General features: G+C 41.2%; 1 protein-coding gene across 3 annotated transcripts in view; it reads right to left on the bottom strand.

Moving 5' to 3' along the window:
- Window positions 1-16,329, bottom strand: part of NXPE3 (neurexophilin and PC-esterase domain family member 3) — a 48,164-nt gene extending 31,835 nt beyond the window's left edge. Inside the window, exons 1-2 of one of the 3 annotated variants that reach the window (XM_006936014.5) lie at window positions 16,180-16,329; window positions 9,340-9,628 (exon numbers count right to left, since the gene is read on the bottom strand). In XM_006936014.5, the coding sequence (XP_006936076.1) occupies window positions 9,340-9,432 (93 nt within the window). In that variant the 5' untranslated portion in view covers window positions 9,433-9,628; window positions 16,180-16,329. Of the gene's footprint in view, window positions 1-9,339; window positions 9,629-13,008; window positions 13,194-16,179 lie in introns of those variants that run through there. The other 2 variants (XM_003991591.6, XM_006936015.5) reach the window with 2 other exon arrangements.
- Window positions 16,330-22,855: the final 6,526 nt, after the last annotated feature.

The raw sequence follows: 22,855 nt of genomic DNA, 5'->3' as shown, positions 1-22,855 counted from the left end.
ACAGCTCAGAGCCTGGAGCCTGCTTTGGATCCTGTGTGTCCCTCTCTCTGCCCCTCCCCTGCTCACACTCTGTCTCTCTCTCAAAATTAAACATTTTAAAAAATAAGAAAGAAAGAAAGAAAGAAAGAAAGAAAGAAGAACATGGTGTTATTTGTTAATTTTAAAAAGTAATGGAGGAAAACAAAAATGACTTTGAAATTTTTCCCTTAGCAGAGTTGACATCAGCATGGTAACAGCCTGATACATTACTTCTTTTTGTCCCCCTTTCAACAGTGAATTAGGCATTCATCCACAAACAAAAATGCCTTTATGGGAGTTGTGGGAAACAGCACCATATGCCAGGAATCCAGAATCTCGCCCATATGTGCATCTGGTAATAGGCAGACAGACCTCAGCACAGGCTGCCAGTGAACTTACACCAACCCCGCTCGGCCACAGTTGGGAGGAAAACCTCAAGAGTACTGACCTGGGCAGATCCCAGTGAATGAGGAAGAACCTGTGGAAATCCAGCATTCCCTAGAGGAGATGCTAGTATGCCACTGGTGATGTAGTGAAGGGGTTAACAGGAACTCTGCCAGTGCTTCCCCTCCCCCAACACAACACAGTGCAGAGGCTGAGCTATCTTCCAAGAGGGAAAAGAAGAGTGGTGAGTTAATGCTCAGCCACTCTTGCTGAATGGGATGCTGCTAAAAAAAAAACCATTTCTCTCTAGCAGCACCCAGAGTACTGAGTCTAGTAGGAGGGAGGAGATCAGGAAAAAGGCAAATAAGAATATCAAAGGGCATTGAAAGGATGCAGGTCCTGCTAACTGCTGAGGACTTTAGCAGAAAGTCTGTCCACAAGCCTATTGGAGAATCTTACCTGACAATCTCCCCACCAAACCAATGAGGCACCCCCAACACCCTGAGTGCTAAACTCACACCTCCCCCAATTCTGCCATCAGCTCTTCGCATACCCTTCCACGTGAAGTGGAAAGTGTAAGTCTGATAAATGAGTGTTATCAGAAAAATAAACTAGTATCTCTGGGCAAAGAAGAAACCAGAAAGCTGAGTTACAGTGCCACCTTCTGGAAAACAAAAGAAATTAAGAGCGGCTAGCCTGCTGGGTTGTAAGAATCAGAAGAGAGAAAAGCTTAGGAATTATGCCATATGAAGAAGGAAAAATGTGGGGAAGGTGTATCCATATAAGAGTGGAGAAAACCCCAGATATCATAGGACCAACAAACAATTTACCCCATCTGAAGGCACATAGTATAAATTTGAGGAAATGTCTGCTACTTTAAATGTAAAAGCAGCAATGCAAATCTACAAGAACATGAAAAATCAAGGAAATACATTATCACCAAAAGATAACAATAATCTTCCAATAACCTAGCTCAAAGGCACAGAATTTAACACCATCTGATAAAGAATTTAAGGAAACTCAACAAACTGTAAGAAAACCCAGATAATTCAACAAAATAAGAAATCTACAGAGAGAAATCATAAAAAAGAAGCAAACAAAAATTCAATGAATGCAATGAAAAATTCAACAGAAAGCATCTACAGTAGAGCATCTCAAATGGAAAACAGAATAAGCGAACTGGAAAATTAAACTTTAAAATAACCCAATCAGAAATGAACGAAGAAAAAAGAATGAAAAAGAACACAGACAGCTTACATGATCTATAGAATGATATTAAATGTACAAATATTAGAATAATTGGGATTTGAGAAAGAACAGAGAGTGAAAAGGGGTCAGAAAGTTTACTTAAAAAGATAATAGCTGCCAATTTTCCAAACCTGTGGATATAATTATATGACCAAGTTCACAAAGCTAATAGATCACCCTAATATCTCAATGCAAAAAGACCTTCTCCATGACACAATATAATAAAACTGTCAAAAAACCGAGAATCCTGAAAGCAGCCTGAAGAAAAGACTATAATCTGCAAAGGAACACCCATTTGGCTATCAGCAGATTTCTCAACAGAAACCCTACAGGCCAGGAAAGAGTGAAATGACATATTCAAAGTGTTGAAAGAAAATAACTGCCAGCCAAAAATACTGTATCAGGGAAAGTTAGCTTTCAGATATGAAGAAATAAAGACTTTCCCAGACAAACAAAAGCTGAGGGAGTTCATCACCACTACATCAGCCTTACAAGAAATGCTGAAAAGAGTTTTTCAAGCTGAAATGAAAAGATACTAATTGGTGACATGAGAACATATGAAAGTATACAACATAATAGTAAAAATAAATATACAGTCAAAATTAGAAAACTCTAATTCTCTAATAGAATAGTGTGTTAGCCACTTAACTACAGCATTAAAGTTAAATGGAAAAAGCATTAGAAGTAACTATAGCTACTGTAATTTAATGAACACACAATATAAAAAAAGTAAATTGTGACATCAAAAATATAAAGGGAGAGAGTACAAGGGTGGAGCTTTGTATACCACCGAAGTTAAGTTGCTGTAAGCTTAAAATGGACTGCTTTATCGAAGAGATATTTTATGTAAGTTCCATGGTACTCACAAAGCAACACCATAGAGAAGATTCACAAGAGAAAGAAAGGAAAAACAGAGCATACCACCATAGAAAAACACCAATTTACAAAAGAAGGCAGAAACATAGGAAAAAAGAAACTATGAAAACACAAAACATTCAGAAAGCACTTAATAAGATGGCATGGTAAGCCTTTACATATCAATAAATACTCTAAATATAAGTAGATTAAATTCACCAGGCAACAGGCAAATAGTAGCTGAATATATTAAAAAAAAAAAAAAAAAAAGACCCAACTATAGGCAGCCTACAAGTTACTCCAGATTTAAAGACACACATAGGCTGAAAGCAAAGGGATGAAAAAAGATAGTCCATATAAGTAGAAACTAAAAGAAAGAGGGAGTGGCTACACTTATATCAGACAAAATAGACTTTAAGCCAGAAACAGTAACAAGAGACAAAAAAGGTCATTATATAATGATAAAGAGGTGAATTCATCAAGAAGATATAACAATCATAAACATATACCGACTCAACATCAGAACGCCTAAATATATTAATCAAATTCTAACAGAACTACAGGGAGAAAGAGAAAACAATAAAATAATAGTAGGGGACTTCAATATTCCACTCTCAGCAATGGACAGATCATCCAGACAGAAAATCAACAAGGAAACATTGGACTTGAACCATACATACATTAGATTAAATGGACCTAACAGACATTTATAAAGCAATCCTTATCAAAATTCCAATGGCATTTTTAATAAAAAGTAGAAAAAAACAGAGTTTGTATAGAACCATAAAAGACCCCAAATAGAGCAATCCTAAGAAACAAGAACAAAGCTGAAGGTATCACACTTCCTGATTTCAAACTACACTACAGAGTTATAGTAATCAAAACAGGGGCACCTGGGTGGCTCAGCTGGTTAAGCGACTGACTCCTGATTTCAGCTTAGGTCATAATCTCATGGTTCATGGGATACAGCCCCACACTGGGCTCCACGGTGAACATAAAGACTGCTTGGGATTTTCTCTCCCCTCTCTCTCTCTGCCCCTCCCCCAGCTTGTGCACTCTCTCTCTCTCTCAAAATAAATGAACAAGCATTTAAAAAAACGGTATGGTACTGGCATAAATACAGAATAGAATCAAGTGTCCAGAAATAAACCCTCACATATATGATCAACTAAATTTTTAAAAGTAATCTCTATGCCCAATGTAGGGTTCAAACTCATGACCCAAGATCAAGAGTCACATGCTCTACTGACAGAGCAAGCCAAGCAACCCTGGGATCAACTAATACTTGACAAGAGAGCCCAAATACTTAACGGGAAAAACAGTCTCTTCAACAAATGGTGTTGGAAAAACTATAATCACATGCAGACAAATGAAACTAATCCGTATCTTACACCACTCAAAATGGATTAAAGACTATGTTATACAATATGATATTATGAAATCCTATGGTGATAATCATATTGCAATATATAGGTGTATCAAATCTATACACTGTATACCTTAAACTTACATGTTATATGTCAACTATATCTCAATAAAAAGAAAGAAAAAAATTTCCCTTACCTACTGATTACCTATTAGGAAATATTCCAGCCTCCCTCTCTTTTCAAGTTGTTGTAAGGATATAACAAACCATTAACGCATGCTCACAACACCCCTTCTTCTCCTTTCCTACCCTTTTCCTCTCTTCCTTTCCACTCTTACTCTTGTTCCTTGGGTAGCCACCCCAGCTATTCAAGAGCAGCCAATGTCAGGATACAAAATCAATAGACAGAAATCCACTGCATTTCTATACACTAACAATGAAGCAGCAGAAAGAGAAATTAGGAAAACAATCCCATTTATAATTGCACCAAAAATAATAAAAATACTTAGAAATAAACTTAACCAGGGAGGTGAAAGACGTACTCTGAAAACTATAAAACACTGATGAAAGAAACCGAAGACCACACAAACACATGGAAAGATACTCCATGCTCATGGATTGGGAGAACAAATATTGTTAAAAGATTCATCCTACCCAAAGCAGTCTATGGATTTAACACAATCCCTATCAAATACCAGCAGTATTTTCACAGAACTAGAAGAAATAATCCTAAAATTTGTACGGAACCACAAAAGACGCTGAATAGCCAATGCAACCTTGAAAAAAAAAGAACAAAACTGGAGATAGCACAATCCCAGATTTCAAGATAGACTGCAAACAAAGTAATCAAAACAGTATGGTACTAGCACAAAAATAGACACATAGATCAACAGAACAGAACGGAGAGCCCAGAGATAAACCCACGATTACTTGGTTAATTAATCTATGACAAAGATGGCAAGAATATGCAATGGGAAAAAATCTCTTCAACAAATGATGCTGGGAAAACTGGACAGCTACATGCAAAAGAATGAAACTTCTTACACCACACACAAAAATAAACTCAAAATGGATGAAAGACCTAAATGTAAGACAAGAAGCTATCAAAATTCTAAAAGAGAGCACGGGCAGTAATTCCTCTTAAATTGGCCATAGCAACATTCTTCTAGATACATCTCCCAAGGTAAGGTAAACAAAAGCACATGTAAACAACTGGGAATATATCAAAATAAAAAGCTTCTGCACAGCAAAGGAAAACAATCAATAAAACAAAAGGACAACCTACAGAATGGGAGGAGATATTTGCAAATTACAAATCTAATAAAGGGTTACTACCAAAAATATATAAAGAATCATAAAACTGAACACACAAAAAAACAAATAATCCAACTTAAAAATAGACAGAAGACATGAACAGACATTTTTCCAAAGAAGGTATACAGATGGTCAACAGACACATGAGAAAGATCCTCAACATCACTCATTATCAGGGAAATGCAAATCAAAACAATGATGAGATATGCCCTCATACCTGTCAGAATGGCTAAAATCAATAACAGAAGAGACAACAAGCGTTGGCAAGGATGTGGACAAAAAGGAACCCTTGTGCACTGTTGGTAGGAATGCAAACTGGTGCAGCCACTGTGGAAAACAGTAAGGAGGTTTCCTCAAAAAGTTAAAAATGGAATTACCATATGATCCAGTAATTGCACTATTGGGTATTCACCTAAAGAAAATGAAAACACTAATGTGAGAAAATATATGCACCACTATTATGTTTACTATAGCATTATTTACAATAGCCAACATATAGAAGCAACCCAAGTGTCCAAATAAAGAAAAATGAAGAAAGAAGAGATGGTGTGTATGCGTGTGTGTGTGTGTGTGTGTGTGTGTGTAATGGAATATTACTCAGCCATAGGAAGAATGAAATCTTGCCATTTGCAACAACATAGATGGATCCAGAAGGTATAATGCTAAGTGAAAGTCAGTCAGAGAAAGACAAAAACCCTATGAATTCACTCATATGTGAAATTTAAGAAACAAAACAAAGAAAGAAAAAAAAACAAGCAAAAAAAAAAACCAGACACTTAAATATAGAGGACAAACTGGTGGTTACCAGAAGAGAGCTGGGGAGGGGGGGAGGGGGATGAATGAAATAAGTGAAGGGGATTAAGAGAACACTTACTGGGATGAGTACTGAATAATGTACAGAATTGGTGAATCACTATATTCTTCACTTGATACTAATATAACAATGTATGTTAATTCTACTGGATTTTTTTTTAAAGACCAGCTGATTGACCCAAGCAGCCTAATCCAAGAATCACCAGATACTTGGGGCTGAGCCATGTGAATTGTTTTTTAAGTAAGCTTCACACTCAGCACAGAGCCCAACACAGGGCTGCAACTCATGACCCTGAGATCAAGATCTGAGCTGAGATCAAGAGTCAAATGCCTAACTGACTGAGCCACCCAGGCGCCCCAAATAGTCCTTAATATTAAAGCCAGCCAGAATCAGGTTTCTTGCAGCCAAAAGTCCTAATAAACTGGTAATGTTTTTATAATCAGAAAAAACTATATATGTGTATATATATCAATGAATAAGAGGAAAAAACAAATAAATAAATGCAGGCCATGCTCAATGAGAGCTTACCAGAGAAATAATAATGATTCCCTCTACAATCTTTAGCTGGATATTGCTATATACACCTTATGTGATATTTTTACTTAAAACTGAGTGTATACTTTTTAGAAAATGCTGAGATACTCTAATTGCATGAAAAGTATAGTCAGGACCAAGATGCATAGGATGGAAAGGGGATTAAGGGAGGGCAGGTTGCCAAGCTTCAGAGGCTTTCCCACTCCTCATCCCCACCCCAAGCTTCTTTGTCAGTTCTCATCACAGTAATAAATTGAACAGTTTAAAAGCCATGACAATATTTTCGTCTGGGACAAGATGACTCTTCAGACAGGGAAAATGTTTTACTGAACTCCAACAAAAGACCTATTTGCTATTTTCAATGTAAGAATTGTCTTAATCATTGATTACTGCTATCTCCCCTCCCTTAGGGCTGAGTTTGTGTTTGTGTGGACAATTAGAGCTGTTAGTTACCATTCAGTCCAGAAGTTTTCAAGAACTAAAGCTGGACTATTATGGGAATTTTCTCACATTCCTTCCTGACTGTCATATTAATGATGTGGGACTCTGGCCTGCCCTCTCAAGTCTCTGTCCCTTCTCCTGTCTCTTCACTGAACCTAGACCCATACAAGGTTATCCCTATTTGTATACCCAGGCTGTTGAATGTGGTAAAACACACACACACACACACACACACACACACACACACACACACACACTCACAAAACCAGTGAAGGTGAGTGCCATGCACACCTCTGGTCTTGAAAAGTTACTGCCCCTGTCCATCTCCCAACCCTGTTCTCCAAGGCCCTACACACAAACCTGTTGGGCAGCACTCTCCTCCTTCCACCCTCCACCTCCTCTACGGGCAAGAACTGCTTCAATGTCTTACCCTCCAGCAGTGAATGTATCTACACTGCCAACTACCATGATATTTTTCCTTCTTAGCTCAGACAGAGAAAGGAGCACGGCTCTCCCTACATACTTAATACTGCAAGAACAACAAGAACAAGAGAGACACAATATACCGTGTCTCTCATCCTACAAAGTTATATGCTCCACTTGTGTTCTAGATCCCATTATCTCCTCTCCTTGGCCCATTAATCCTTCTCCCCACACCCCCCAGTTTTATTTTTTTAATAATTTTTTTTTTAATTTTTGAGAGTGTGAGCCAGAGAGGGATGGCGGGGGGAGGGGCGGTAGGGACACAGGATCCAAAGCAGACTCCCCACAGACAACAGAGTTTCTGAAGTGGGGCTTGAACTCACAAACCATGAGATCATGACCCAAGCCAAAGTCGGACACTTAACTGAGCCACCTAGGCGCCCCTCCCCTCCAGCTTCTTAATTATAACTTTCCCCTCAAATTCAAATTCCTTAGACTTCAACTTCCAGCCAAGATAAAAAAAAAACAGTAAGATTTACCCTTCCACCTGAAATAACTTTTTTTTTTTAAAGTCCAAAATGGGGCGCCTGGGTGGCGCAGTCGGTTAAGCGTCCGACTTCAGCCAGGTCATGATCTCGCGGTCCGTGAGTTCGAGCCCCGCGTCAGGCTCTGGGCTGATGGCTCAGAGCCTGGAGCCTGTTTCCGATTCTGTGTCTCCCTCTCTCTCTGCCCCTCCCCCATTCATGCTCTGTCTCTCTCTGTCCCAAAAATAAATTAAAAATGTTGAAAAAAAAAATTTTTTAAGTCCAAAATATATGAAACAATGGTTTTCCAGACACTGGACATCAGACAACAAATGACAAAGATGCCTGAAAGGAAATACAAGGAGTGATCCTTTGCTTGCACCCTTGAAAGTATTTCCAGGCTGCAGCATGGAGAGCAGAACCCAGGTGGGGCCTGGCCAACTGCTCAAGTTGAAGAGATGTGGCCGAGTCTTGAAAGACCAAGGTGAATCCACAGGACAGAGTGACAGGAGGAGAGGTACAGAGAGAGAGAGAGAGAGAGAGAGAGAGAGAGAGAGAGAGAGATCTTGGGAGATCTACAGAGGGTCCCACTTGCGTACTTGGCAGAGTACTGGAGGGCACAAGCGCATGATGAAACTCCTGGAGGCGGAATAAAACAACCACTTGAAAGCATGAAAGACAACAGTAATCTGAGCTCCCACAGGGCCCGAATGTTTGGGGACACAGACATTCAATCTATAGCAAAACCCAATAAGCAGAGAAACACCATAATTACGTTGGACCTGAGAAGCACCACAAGCCAACAAGACAGGCAGCAGCATCTTATACAGAATCACTCCATAAATTTTGGTGTCCTATGAATCTGTGCAGTGAGTGGCAGAGTGGGGGAGGGGGATACTGTTAAGTTCCTTCTCAGTGCCAGGCAGTTGAGGGGGTTCAGGAAGACACAGCCTCTGCCCTTGTGTGATAGTCTTCAGAACAGACTCATCAACTCCCTCCTCTGAGACACTTCAGCTCTTTGCTGGGAGTCCGCTAAAAGGTCCCCTCCTTGAGTAAGCTTTCCTTCATCTCTCTAAACTGCTACAGAGTAGCCTGCTTTCCTATCTTTATAGTACTGTTCACAATTTCAAACTATCATTTATTATTACTGTATGATTATGACTACTCATTATTTTCTCCTGTGCACACTGAGAATATGAGCTCCATAAGTGAAGAAACCATGTCTGTCATCTTCATCACTGTACCTTTTGTGACAACACAGGATATAACCACTGAAGGGACCCAAACCCTTACTGAGAAAATGAAAACAAAAGCTATGGCCTGGGTAAGTTTTCTGATGACCAACATTTCCCAGGCTACTTAGCCCCAAATCCTTAATTTGGTTCCCTTAGTCATGAAGGAGTATACGACATACTCACCTCCACCTGAGTAACATTGATGACCAACACCACCACCATCAGCACTGCAAGCAGGCAGCAGAAAAGCCGTAGTTTGAAGAAATTGATCCACATTGTCTGGCTGTGTCTTGATCACCCATGGCTGACGCCAGGCTACCTCCACTCCTCAAAACTCCATTTCCTTGTTCTTCTGAGCTGCAGATAAGCTTTTAGTTTAATTTGCTTCTTTTTTGTTAGTATCACAAAGAGTTCTTTGTACAGAGGAGAGGCTGGGGTTGATTTAAGAAGCACATTTTTCTTCAAGGGACTCCTTCAAAGAGGGGAGATGAGAACACAAATTACCAACTGCAACGGTCTCGGGTGGGGTAAGAGGAAGGACATGACATTTCTTCTTCCTTAACCTTCTCAAAGGCCCAGAGTCATGAGGAGAAAGCAAAGAGCCAGAGCACAGTGAGATCTGTCCCATATCCAGACAACTTGCTCAAACCCAACCCCAGGCTTCCATATAAATACAGTGATAGTTGTCCTGCAACCTATTTAGGTTTTAACTTTTCAAAAAGGCAAAGAAGAATGTCTTCAAACTCTTAGAGGTAGAAAATTAAAGTAACTGTTCAACTTCTAGAGGTCTAAGTAAATAAAATCCCTCCCCTTCTCTTATAGTTCAAGTCATATAACATTCCTAAAGTAATTGTGTTTGAAGAGCATTAGGAGGAAACCTTGTGATTTTAGGAGGAGATCTGGGATACTGTGCAAACCATCCCGACTTCGAGAAAACAGTGCTGTCCCTCTGCATGGCAGGGGATAGGAAATGCCCTTTGGATTTCCAGCTCTCTCAGCGCAGATGTAGAACTGGTCCTCCCTCAGCTGAGTAACGGCACAGAAAGGAAGACACTTGCCCTGAAGATGCAGGAGAGAAAAACTAAGCCCGACAATTAAGAGGACACCCAAATCCATCATCATAAATGCTAGAGGTGGAGGATGTCAGAGCCTGCTGCTCCTAATTGTTCTCCCACACAAGGAATTCAAAATGCTCCCCTACCCCAGTTGTTATTTTGATATAGGTAAGCAGAAAAAGTACTCATATTTTATTCCTAGCGAGACTTTCCAAGGAGGACCAGAGCGCAGGGTGGAGAAGGCAAGGTGAAAGGGTGCATAACTGCCGTGGGAGGATCTGGGAACACTTCGCTGCACCAGCACTCCCTTTAGCTCTGTATGGGGTCTGGCATGCCCCGCCACCCCCTCACTCTTCCACTCCACCTATCCAGTGCATTCCCATGCGCAGGGACCACAACAACTCTTCCTCACCTGCGCTTCATAAAGGAGACAGGGCTAAGCTATTCTAGCATGCTCTCCATCCTCTGAACTCCCACAGCGCTCTCTTCTCATTTCACTTCTCAGTGATTTCACTTCTCTGTATTTGTAGTTCTTGTCCCCATGACAAGACTATACCAATTATGATTACATTAAAAAACAAAACAAAACAAAAAACAGGGGCCCCTGAGTGTCTCAGTCAGTTGAGCGTCTGACTTCGGCTCAGGTCATGATCTCACGGTCTGTGAGTTCGAGCCCCGCGTGGGGCTCTGTGCTGACAGCTCAGAGCCTGGGGCCTACTTCGGATTCTGTGTCTCCCTCTCTCTCTGCCCCTCCCTGGCTCGGCACTCTGTCTCTCTATCAAAAATAAACAAACATTAAAGAAAAAGTTTTTAAACACAAACCAGAAACCATGTATCAGAGAAAAAGCTGCTTCGTAATAACAATATATCATACTTCCTTGATTCCCTCACAGGACGTCTTCCCTTACGTGATATATGTGGATTCAACCATCCATGCCACAAATAATTATGGAAGCCTGTTCTGTACCACACACTGTACTAGGCGCCAGAAATTCTCAGGGAAAAGCTAACACTCATATTAGGGAAGAGGTGGTTCCCCTCTTAAATTGAGTTAGAACAGATCCAGCACTCCTGACCACCTCTACAAGGATACCACACACCGAACCACGTGATGAGCCCTCAACACCACCCCTCTCCAACACCAAGGCACCCACTCACCTCAAAGTGCCTGTAAATTCTGGGAAGGAATAGCAGTGAAATAGAAGAAATAACTGTCAACAGGGCACACTGCTCCTCTATAGAAACCCTTCTCGAGGAGTTGGCCATAAAAATCATAGGTTTCTCTTATGCCCAGAGAGGGAAAAGGCCAAAGATGACACTCCACAGAAATTCAGCAGCACCATAGGAAGCATAGTCTGTGTACTGTGGAAACGCCAGCAGTTTAGACAATGTGTTATTCAGAGCCAGTTAGCAGCAGCACAGCGGCAGCCAGTGGTGGAGAAGGACGGCAAGGGCAGCAGGCCCCAGAGCTACAGGGACCACAGGGACACAGGTAGCAATGCAAATATGCAAGAAGCCCCTCACAGCCAGGGACTTAAACTGAAAGTCATTCCTGGAAGGTCATGCCGAGAAAAGACCTGACTTCCTGCCATGCGCAAGTACAGCACTGAGATGTGAGAGACTCATCTGTACATCTAAGTAAATGTGGTCTGAGGAGCACTGAGACCTCTCTTTAGAAAGACACATAACATTAGGGGCGCCTGGGTGGCTCGGTCGGTTAAGCATCTGACTTGATATTGGATCAGGTCATCATCTCAGGGTCATGAGATTGAGTCCTGTGTTGGGCTCTGTGCTGACAGTGAGGACCCTGCTTGGGATTCTCTCTCCTCTCTTTCTGCTCCTCCCTTGCTCATGCTCCCTCTCTCTCAAAATAAATAAATAAACATTTTAAAAAGACATATATTAAAATGTTGATAGGTGTCACCTCTCAGCAGTTTCTGTTTTTCTCCTTCATCTTTATCTCGATGTCTTAATTTTTTGCCAGGAAATAAAAATCACAAATATAAAAAAAAAAAAGCGGGTTTCTGAAAGTAATAAAGATAAGCCATAAGGAGAAACAGAATATTAAAGCAAATATAGGAAAACAACTCAAGCTAAAATGAAAAATTTCAGGGGTGCCTGGGTGGCTCAGTTTGGTAAGCTTCTGACTTTGGCTCAGGTCATGATCTCACAGTTCTTGAGTTCAAGCCCTGCATCAGACTCTGCACTCACAAGCTCAGAGCCTGGAGCCTGCTTCAGATTGTGTCTCCCTCTCTCTCTGCCCCTCCCTGGCTTGTGCGCGCTCTCTCTCTCTCTCAAAAATAAACAAACATTTAAAATATAATAAATAGGGGCGCCTGGGTGGCGCAGTCGGTTAAGCGTCCGACTTCAGCCAGGTCACGATCTCGCGGTCCGTGAGTTCGAGCCCCGCGTCAGGCTCTGGGCTGATGGCTCAGAGCCTGGAGCCTGTTTCCGATTCTGTGTCTCCCTCTCTCTCTGCCCCTCCCCCGTTCATGCTCTGTCTCTCTCTGTCCCAAAAATAAATAAATGTTGAAAAAAAAAATTTTAAATATAATAAATAAATAAATAAACAAACAAACAAAATGAAAAATTTCAAAGTGAAAGAGCTATTTTCCTACCAATATAAGACCTAGGCATTAGAACAAGAAAGCTGTTTGCCAAGACAGCAGAACAATATCATTTGGTATCTCAAATTGCCTTAGAACTGAATAAAAACAAAAGTGCTAGATGGGAATGACTCTAAGAAAAAGTTTCCTAGATCAACCGAAAATAAACTATATTATTGAATGTAATTTACCTTTTTCTTTTTTGAAATCTCCAATTCCCAAGAAGAGATGCTTATTACAACTAAGAAATGAGAGTTTACATCTAACTTTTCTTCCAGTGTGAAGTCCTGCATTCAAGCAATCACGACAATAGCCCTTATTCTCTTCTTGCCACATTCAAAGCATAGGTTGATGTTTTTTCATTTTTATACCATTCTTCCTGCTCCAGCAGAGATAAGCACATGATATATAGGTTAAAGACACTGAACGTAAAGGAAAACGTATTTGAAATCAAGAGTATAATTTTCTACTGAGATGCACATAGATTTCAGTACAACATAGCAGGAGAAACATTTCCTTTACTACTAATAAAAAACCGTAACTGGATGTTTACATATATGAACTTAAACACGGCAAATCACTCCCAGAGCTGAGCTGAAGGTCAAAACTTTATAAATAGCAATATAACTGAAAAAGAAAAGATAAAAGCTTCCTACGTTATTTTTCTTAAAGACTAGAATAACCATGTACTTCAACAATCCATCCTACCTACAGAAAACAAGCGTGTCCAGACAGATCTAAAAGTTATGATTACTTCATGAGGAATTTAAACTTGAGTGGTCTTGTTTTCAAATCCTTCTGATCTGTCACTCCACCCCTTACTCATGTTTCATATTCATGTTCAAAGGACAAGCAGAAAGTAAAATTTGTGGTCTGTTGAGTCTCTTTCTCCAAAGTTGATTGAGACTACTTGCCAGCCAATCTAACTTCTTTATGGTCCATCACAACAACCCTAGACTGTCATTACCTACTGGACCTCCCACCCTCTTTCATAAGAGAATTACAAAGTGATTGCTTACATCACTTGGAATTACAGTTGTCAGTAACATCAATGAGATAGTTGAGCTAGTACTTTTAAGAGAAAATCAGGCAGTAAACCCATCCTCTAGGGAACTAAAGTTCTTAGACAACCATTTCACAAAGACAATGTATTAGAGGATAACCACACATCCAATTTCTGGCACACGCCCCATCCTAAATACTCTGAACTGCTATCCACATTTATATAATTGTGCTTTTCAGACCAAGTGTCTAGAATTTCAATTTAGAAAACACAGACCCCTACATGAGACAAATGACAGATTTATAAGGAATATTCCCAAACTTAAATACTTATATATCAAACTTTCCAAATTGCAGCTACATAACTCATAAATATACAGAACAAACTGGTGGTTGCCGGAGGGAAATGGGGGGATGGGAAAAATAGGTGAGGAGGATGAAAAGGTACAAACTTCCAGTTACCAAATAAATAAGTTATGGGGATGCAAATATAGCACAGGGAATATAGTGAATAATTTTGTAATAGCTTTGTATGGTGACAGATGGTAACTACGTTGATCATGCTGATCATTTCATAATGTACATAAATGTCAAATCACTGTGACATACACCTGAAACTAATATAATATTGTATATCAACTATACTTCAAAAAATAAATAACAAAGAGCAGCTATGTTTCATAGGGGACTGAGTGAGTAAGACCTTGAAACTTAACGGGCCAGGATCTAAAGAAAGAACTGGAGACCTATCCAAGACCGTGAAAATGATGGATTACCAAACAAGGTCAACCCCTGGACAAAGATGAAGCACAGAAGAAGTCTGCAGGACTTGGTTCCTCTGATTCTAGTTCTCTTTCATGTACCCTCATCTCATACACCCAAAGTGCTGACTCACCTAGGCCTTCCTTGCCCTTCCGCCAAAGCAGCACCCCATGCTTTCATGGAGGGGAGGGGTTGAGAAGTAAACAAACCAGTTAAATAAGTCACAGAGTATTAAATGCTATAAGAAAATATAAAGCGCATTAATAGGCTGTGTTCTTTAACCTTGCATGCCCATGAATATCATCGTGTAAGCTTTTAACAACGCCAATGACTAGACTAGACTCAGAATCAGACTACACTGAATAGGAATCTGTGGGGGCAAGTCCCAAGAAACAGCTTTTTAAAAGAGGTCTCCAAATATTATAATATTTAATCATAATATATAGGCAAATAGGGGAACCACTAGTATGCGGTGCCCAGGGGTGTTACTCCTATCATTCAGTCAGGGATGGCCTTTCCAAAATAATCTCTGAATTGTAACCTACACTGTCCCCTCAGGACAATCCGAATCCAGGGCAATGGGGACAGCCAACCTCACTTCAGTTTCCTTTCCTTCGTTTCCTTTCTCAGTAACAAATAACAGCACCGTATCAGGCCAGAGATTGTCGAGAGAAGAGAACTAAGCACAGTCAAAGAAAAGCAGAACCCAAACACCATGGAGGAATAATAGTGTGTTGCTGTCTCCACTGCATGGAATCAGACAATTAATGATCGGGGTCTGGGAGTCCTGCCAGCTTCAAGCACACCCTGATGTTCCAAATGATAACCACAGTGAGGAGGGGGAAGGCCCACTGAGCAGTGTGATTCTTCATCTTTAGGAAATGCGGCAACAATCCTCCTTTAAATAATGAAAAGAAAGGAAAATTTTACAGACAATTACACACAAAATTCACATAAATCCTGACTGAGAATGCCCCTGACCACCACCCTGGTGGCCTCTGATCAAACGGATCCAGGCCAGGGTTTCCACATCACACCTTGCAAAGTCACACTCTTCTCTCCCCGTACGATCTGAATCTGATGTCCCAAAGCGTCAGCTGAGTAATGCCAGAAGAGTCCAAAGTGTGAGAACATCGCCAGGCAAGTGGCAGCTGGGGCCCACAGCAGCAACGAAACCGGAGATTGGGGAATAAGGAGAGAGGCGTCGCAAAATGGACCGCACTGGGTTAGGGAGGGGTCTTTCGCAGCTGCACCTGCCGGCGTTGCAGCAAGTGCAGAAAACTGAGGACAGAGATGCTCGCGCCAGCCCCGCCCCTCCCTACCGGGACCTGCAGCGACTCGGGCAACTCAGGTCCGAGGCTGCCGGGGTTGCAGCTCTGCCCCCTCCAAGGGCCAGAGTCTCCCATTTCTGGCTCCAGTGCCCCCAGTCGCGATCCCCTTGTCTGAGCTCCTCTGCACCAGGCCAGGGACTCAGGGCTGTCGCGCGCGGAGTAAGGGGCTTCGCAGACGAGAGGCGCACGCGAGGAGCCAGGCAATGGGTCGCTTGAGCGGCAAGGACCCAGCCGGCGCCCGCGTACAACCCGCAGTCCCGCACTCACCTCCAGGCCCAGCTGCTCTCCTTGCGCTCTCCCGCCGCCTGGCATCGGGACGCCCCGATCTGTAGCCGCTGCGCCAGACCGCCCGGCCCCTGCTTCCTGGCCCCGCTACGTCGCCTCACCCCCAACTCCCGGCTACGATTGGTCGAATTCCGGGAGGGGCGGGCCCAGGACGCTGACTGACAGCCGCGGGTGCCGAGCGCGAACCTCTGAGCCGCGAGGCGAGGAAGCGTTGGAATCCCGGCTCCTGCGTGCAGGGGGGGGTCGCCTCGCTGCACCGCTGGGACCTGAACTCTCGGGACCGGCTCCTCTCGCCTTCGAACACCAAGGTTTCCTACGGGTAATCAGTTTCAAGCCTTTTTTTCTTGTCAGCGAAAGTGACCAAACCGGAGAAGCCCCTACTTGGGCCATCTTTCCTGTCGGTGGCGAAATTTATTGTTTCCTCAACCAGAAAACACTCTTGGCCAAGCACCAGCACCGAGACGGCAAGTCGTTGAGTCTTTACCTGCTTGCAATTAGTCGACTTAGTCTATTTGCCCTTAAAACAGCCCCGTCCCTTTTACTCTCCCTTTATATGGCATAGGACTTCTGGACAAAAATGCCTGCATACGTTTCCCGCCCCCCCCCCCCCCCCCCAGTTCTGGGTATCCTATTTTGTACATTCTTCTAAGCGGGAAAAGGTGCGCAGCTATGCGACATTCAGGAACTGAGAGGAGTCCTTGGAAGACAGACAGAAGCCCTGCTCAGAAAGCTGGAAGGGATTGCGGCCTGCTCTGTGTTCTTCAGTGCACAGGGGAGTCAATGGAATTTATCCGAGCCAAACGCAGACTCTAAAAATAGACCTACCCCCAGACTATTATCTCAAGGTTGAAGAGGAGTTAACATAAACTGCAACTACCACTAATTATTTTTACATTTACTGACCACAATGGACTCTACGTGCTTATTCAGATGCTTTCATGGCAGGACTACATGCATGGGTGCCTAGACCTATAAGTGGAATAAAAGAAGGTTCCTTCTACACAGGGCTGTCTCTTCTGCAGTAACCATTTCATTCTCCTTCCTGGAGAAATTCAGTCTTCCAGGGCCTACTCACAAAAGGTGGCTTCCGTTGCCTCAGTATGGGATGAAGAGCCCCATATGATAAACTTATGCTGTAAGTCCTATCTCCCAGACAGCCCATCACCTATTCTTCCACAGTTAGGCTGCCTGGCAAGTGGCAAATACTTAAACAGGACATGCTGACTTCTAGGTCATGGTTTTGGACCACATTAGTGATCCCTGATAACCCCATTCGCACACAGGCACTCATAACCCTGAGGCATTTGAGTATAAAGACACACACACACACACACACACACACACACATATAACATATATATATATATGGTCATTGTAGCCACAAATGAGAATGCCTAGGACCAGAGAGTCCTGCATATCACTATTAATTCATTAAAATAACTGACTACAAAGTCACCACACTTCCAATGAAAAGATACCATCATACAGAAAATATTTGATTTGGATCCTGGCCTGACTGGGTCTGACTTACAGCTTTGCCTCTTACTAGCAGGGGACAAAGTACTCAACTCCTCTCAGCTCAGTTCCTCAACTGTAAATTAGGGGCAACCCTACCTGCATTTAGGAATAAATTAAATGACAAATGAAAAGTCCCCTAGCACAGTGTCCCAAATCTCTTCCTCTTTAATCCCCTACCTCAGGTTGTGACATGGCATAAGGAATTTCTGAAAGCTACATTTATGATCATCTAACTTTGAGAACTGGGAGGAAAAATAAGAACATAAGGTTTGTATGTCATCATAAAAACCAAAGGAACTGTTTGCTTCTGACCTACCTGCAAAAAAAGTTTAGATGCTAATATTACTAAACTTTATTTCTCTAAGAAACACAAAGCATGGATCTTTTAAAGTTAGATAAGCAAATTAAGCCTGTTTCTGATGCAGCTAACTTGGGGGGTATTTACCAGCCATCTGGCTCCATCTCTGATGGCAGAAGCTTGGGACACAAGCACTTCTGATCCCATATCAGTTCCTGTTTCAGTCACTTTGCTTCTTAACCCTTTGAAAAAGTGACTAAAATTTAGGCCCCCAAACTTTTCAAACCATTGTTCAAAATAAACGATGACTGTCATATTAGGTACCAACCACCCTATCCCCCAAAACACCATAGGCCACAAGAAAATGCTGCCAAGGGGCGCCTGGGTGGCGCAGTCGGTTAAGCGTCCGACTTCAGCCAGGTCACAATCTCGCGGTCCGTGAGTTCGAGCCCCGCGTCGGGCTCTGGGCTGATGGCTCAGAGCCTGGAGCCTGTTTCCGATTCTGTGTCTCCCTCTCTCTCTGCCCCTCCCCCGTTCATGCTCTCTCTCTGTCCCAAAAATAAACGGTGAAAAAAAAAATTTTTAAAAAGAAAAGAAAATGCTGCCAAGGGTAGGAGACTAGAAGGAAGAAGTATTTGGTGTCTGTATTGGTCTGTTCAGGCTGCCATAATAAAATACCATAGACTGGATGGCTCGAACAACAGAAATTTATTGTCTCACAGTTCTGGTAGCTAGAAGTCCCAGATCAAGGTGCCAGCTGATTCAGGTCCTGGTGAGAACTCTCTACTTGGCTTGTAGGTAAATACCTTTCTATGTCTCCTCATCCTCCTTTTTTTTTTTTTTTTTTTTTTTTTTTCCAGAAACTGTGTGTGCTATATCATAGGTGGAGGGGCTAGGACTCAGGCACTTGGAGGCCTCAGGAGCTCTTCTGGACAGTGCAGACCTTCTCCTCCTGCTGCTTCCATATCCTGTCTTTGAATCCTTCTAGCTCTCTATGCTGGTCCTCCTTCATAGGTAGCCTCAGCTCCATCTTGTGCTGTATGACATAATCCTCAAACCACCCAGCCTGACTGGCAATCTAGAACATAGCTACAGGGAAGCGAAGTAGAGTGTCATCTGAAGCATCTCTACCTTCACCCCCATCTTGTTTCTCCATTCTCCTTTTATAAGGACACCAGTCTCGTTGGATTAGTGCCCTACCTTATGACCTCATTTAACCTTAATTGCCTCTTGCTGGGAAAGACAGTCTCATGCATGCAGTCGTTCATACATATGGCCTTAGCCTGCAACACTTCCTTACCAAGAGATGAAAGAGACCTCATTGCTTGTGTTGGATGTTTTGCCCTGTGTGGGACTTTCTTTATGTATGCCTTTGTTTTGCTTAAGACACATGAGAGCTCCTTAGCCCTTTCCACCATGTGAGGACACACTAAGAAGGTGGTCATCTATGAATCAGAAAGCTACCCTCACCAGACACTGAATCTGTTGGTACCTTGATCTTGGATTTCCTACCCCAGAACTGTGAGAAATAAACTTGTTGTTTATAAGCCACTCAATCCATGGTATTCTGTTATAGCACCCTAAATGGACTATGACACATACTATCCACTCGAAACAGTTTTCTAAAATTACTTAGGTCATCTCCCTTTTTCCTACCCCCTTCAGTGAATATATGTTGTCATAGTCCACACTCCATCCTAAGACCCCTTGACATCCTACTTGATATTTGGGGGGTAAATTTTACATGTAATAAAACTTCAGTCTTTGTGTACTATTCTCTGAATTTTGAAGGTCAGTATGTGATGATAAAGGGGTCAATTCATCAAAAGATCTAACATAAATATTTGTGCATCCGAATATCAGATATATTACATAAATGTATAAAACAAATACTTCCAGAACTAAAAGGAGAAATAGCAATATAATAATAGCTGGAGACTTTAATATCCTATTCTCAACAATGAATAAATTTTCCAGACAGAGAATCAGTAAGGAAATAGCAGATTTCAACAATAGTACAGACCCAAATGGATCTAATAATCACACACAGAACATTACATACAAAAGCAGCAGAACACATTCTTCTCAAGGGCACATGGAACATTTTGTAGGATAGATCATGTTAGGTCACAAAACAAGTCTCAACAAAGTAAAGAAGATAGAAATTATATCAAGTATGTTTCCAACCACAGTGAAGTGAAATTAGAAATCAATAACGGGAAGAAACTGGAAAATTCACAAATACGCAGAAATTAAACACATTCCTGAACATCTAATGAGTCAAAGTAGAAATTAAAGGGATATAAAAAAATATCTTGAGACAAATGAAAATGAAAAGGTGAAATACCAAAACTTAAGGGATGCAGCAAAGCAGTTCTCAGAATTGTGTGTCAACTATTTCAAATTTAATTTTTTTTTTTTACTTTCAAAGTAAAAAAATAAAAAGAACATCAGAGCAGAAGGATCTATACTCTAAGGAGTAGAATAAAGGAGTAAAAGGGCAGGGCAGGGAGGGAGTAATAACTGATAGATGATCAGACTTGTGAAATTACTTGGGGAAAACTTCTTAAATGTGTACAGTAGATCTAGTGGAGCATCTGAAAAAAATAAGAGTGAGTATATATTCATGGGACCAAAAAAAAATAGGGCAGTTTTTAATTCCAAGAAAAATGTTTAAAGATACAACTGCTATTCAACATAGTGTTGGAAGTCCTAGCCTCAGCAATCAGACAACACAAAGAAATAAAAGGCATCCAAATTGGCAAGGAGGAAGGCAAACTTTCACTCTTTGCAGATGACATGATAGTCTATGTGGAAAACCCAAAAGACTACACCAAAAAACTGCTAGATCCATGAATTTAGCAAAGTTTCAGGCTATAAAATCAATGCACAGAAATTGGTTGCATTTCTATACACTAATAATGAAGCAGCAGAAAGAGAAATCACGGAATTGATCCCATTTACAACTGCACCAAAAACCATAGGATACCTAACCAAAGAGGTGAAAAATCTATACGCTGAAAACTACAGAAAGCTTATGAAAGAAATTGAGGAAGACACAAAAAAATGGAAAAACAGTCCATCCTCGTGGTTTGGAAGATAAAATGTCAATACTACCCAAAGCATCTACATATTCAATGCAATCCCTATCAAAATAACAGCAGCATTCTTCACAGAACTAAAACCATCCTAAAATTTGTATGAAACCAGAAAAGATACCGAATAGCCAAAGCAATCCTGAAAAAGAAAACCAAAGCTGGAGTCATCCCACTTTCGGACTTCAAGCTGTATTACAAAGCTGTAATCAAGACAGTATGGTACTGGCACAAAAACAGACACTCAGATCAATGGAACAGAATAGAGAACCCAGAAATGGACCCACAAATGTATGACCAACTAATCTTTGACAAAGCAGGAAAGAATATCCAATGGAAAAAAAGTCTCTTCAGCAAATGGTGTTGGGAAAACTGGACAGCAACATACGGAAGAATGAACCTGGACCACTTACTTACACCATACACAAAAAAGAAACTCAAAATGGATGAAAGACCTAAACATAAGACAGCCATCAAAATCCTAGAGGAGAAAACAGGCAACAACCTCTTTGACCTCAGCCATAGCAACTTCTAACCTGACATGTCTTCAGAGGCAAGGGAAACAAGAGCAAAAAATGAACTATTGGGACCTCATCAAGATAAAAAGCTTCTGCACAGCAAAAGAAATAATCAGCAAAACTAAAAGGCAACTGATGGAATGGGAGGAGATATTTGCGAATGACATATCAGATAAAGGGTTAGTATCCAAAATCTATAAAGAACTTATCAAACTCAACACCCAAAAAAACAAATAATCCAGTGAAGAAATGGGCAAAAGACATGAATAGACACTTTTCCAAAGAAGACATTCAGATGGCTAACAGACACATGAAAAAATACTAAACATCACTCATCATCAGGGAAATGCAAATCAAAAGCACAATGAGATACCACCTCACCAATTAACATCTCAGGCAACAACAGATGTTGGTGAGGATGTGGAGAAAGAGGAACTCTTTTGCACTTCTGGTGGGAATGCAAACTGGTGCAGCCACTCTGGAAAACAGTATGGAAGTTCCTCAAAAAAATAAAAATAGAACTACCTTATGACCCAGCAATTGCACTGCTAGGTATTTATCCAAAGGATACCGGAGTGTTGTTTTGAAGGGGACACATGCACCGCAATGTTTATAGCAGCACTATCAACAATAGCCAAAGTACGGAAAGAGCCCAAATGTCCATCAACTGATGAATGGATAAAGAAGATGTAGTATATATAGATATATACAATGGAATATTACTCAGCAACCAAAAAGAACGAAATCTTGCCATTTGCAACAACATGGATGAAACTAGAGTGTATTATGCTAAGAGAAATAAGTCAGAGAAAGACAAATATCATATGACTTCACTCATATGAGGAATTTAAGATACAAAACAGATGAATATAAAGGAAGGGAAGCAAAAATAATATAAAAACAGAGAGGGAGACAAACCATAAGAGATTCTTAAATACAGAGAACAAACTGAGGGTTGCTGGAGGGGTACTGGGTGGGGGGAGGGCTAAATGGGCAAAGAGCATTAGACACTTGTTGGGATGAGCACCGGGTGTTATATATAAGTGATGAATGACTAAATTCTATTCCATTCTATTCTATTCTATTCTATTCTATTCTATTCTATTCTATTCATTATTACACTATATGTTAACTAACGTGGATGTAAAATTAAAAATAATAATAAATAAAAATAAATGAATAAGGGGGGAAAATCCCATTAAAAATAATAAAATAAAAATACAAGAAAG

The sequence above is a fragment of the Felis catus genome, chromosome C2, assembly GCF_018350175.1.
Source record: "Felis catus isolate Fca126 chromosome C2, F.catus_Fca126_mat1.0, whole genome shotgun sequence".
Taxonomy (NCBI): domain Eukaryota; kingdom Metazoa; phylum Chordata; class Mammalia; order Carnivora; family Felidae; genus Felis; species Felis catus.
This window is presented reverse-complemented; position numbering and strand designations above follow the sequence as displayed.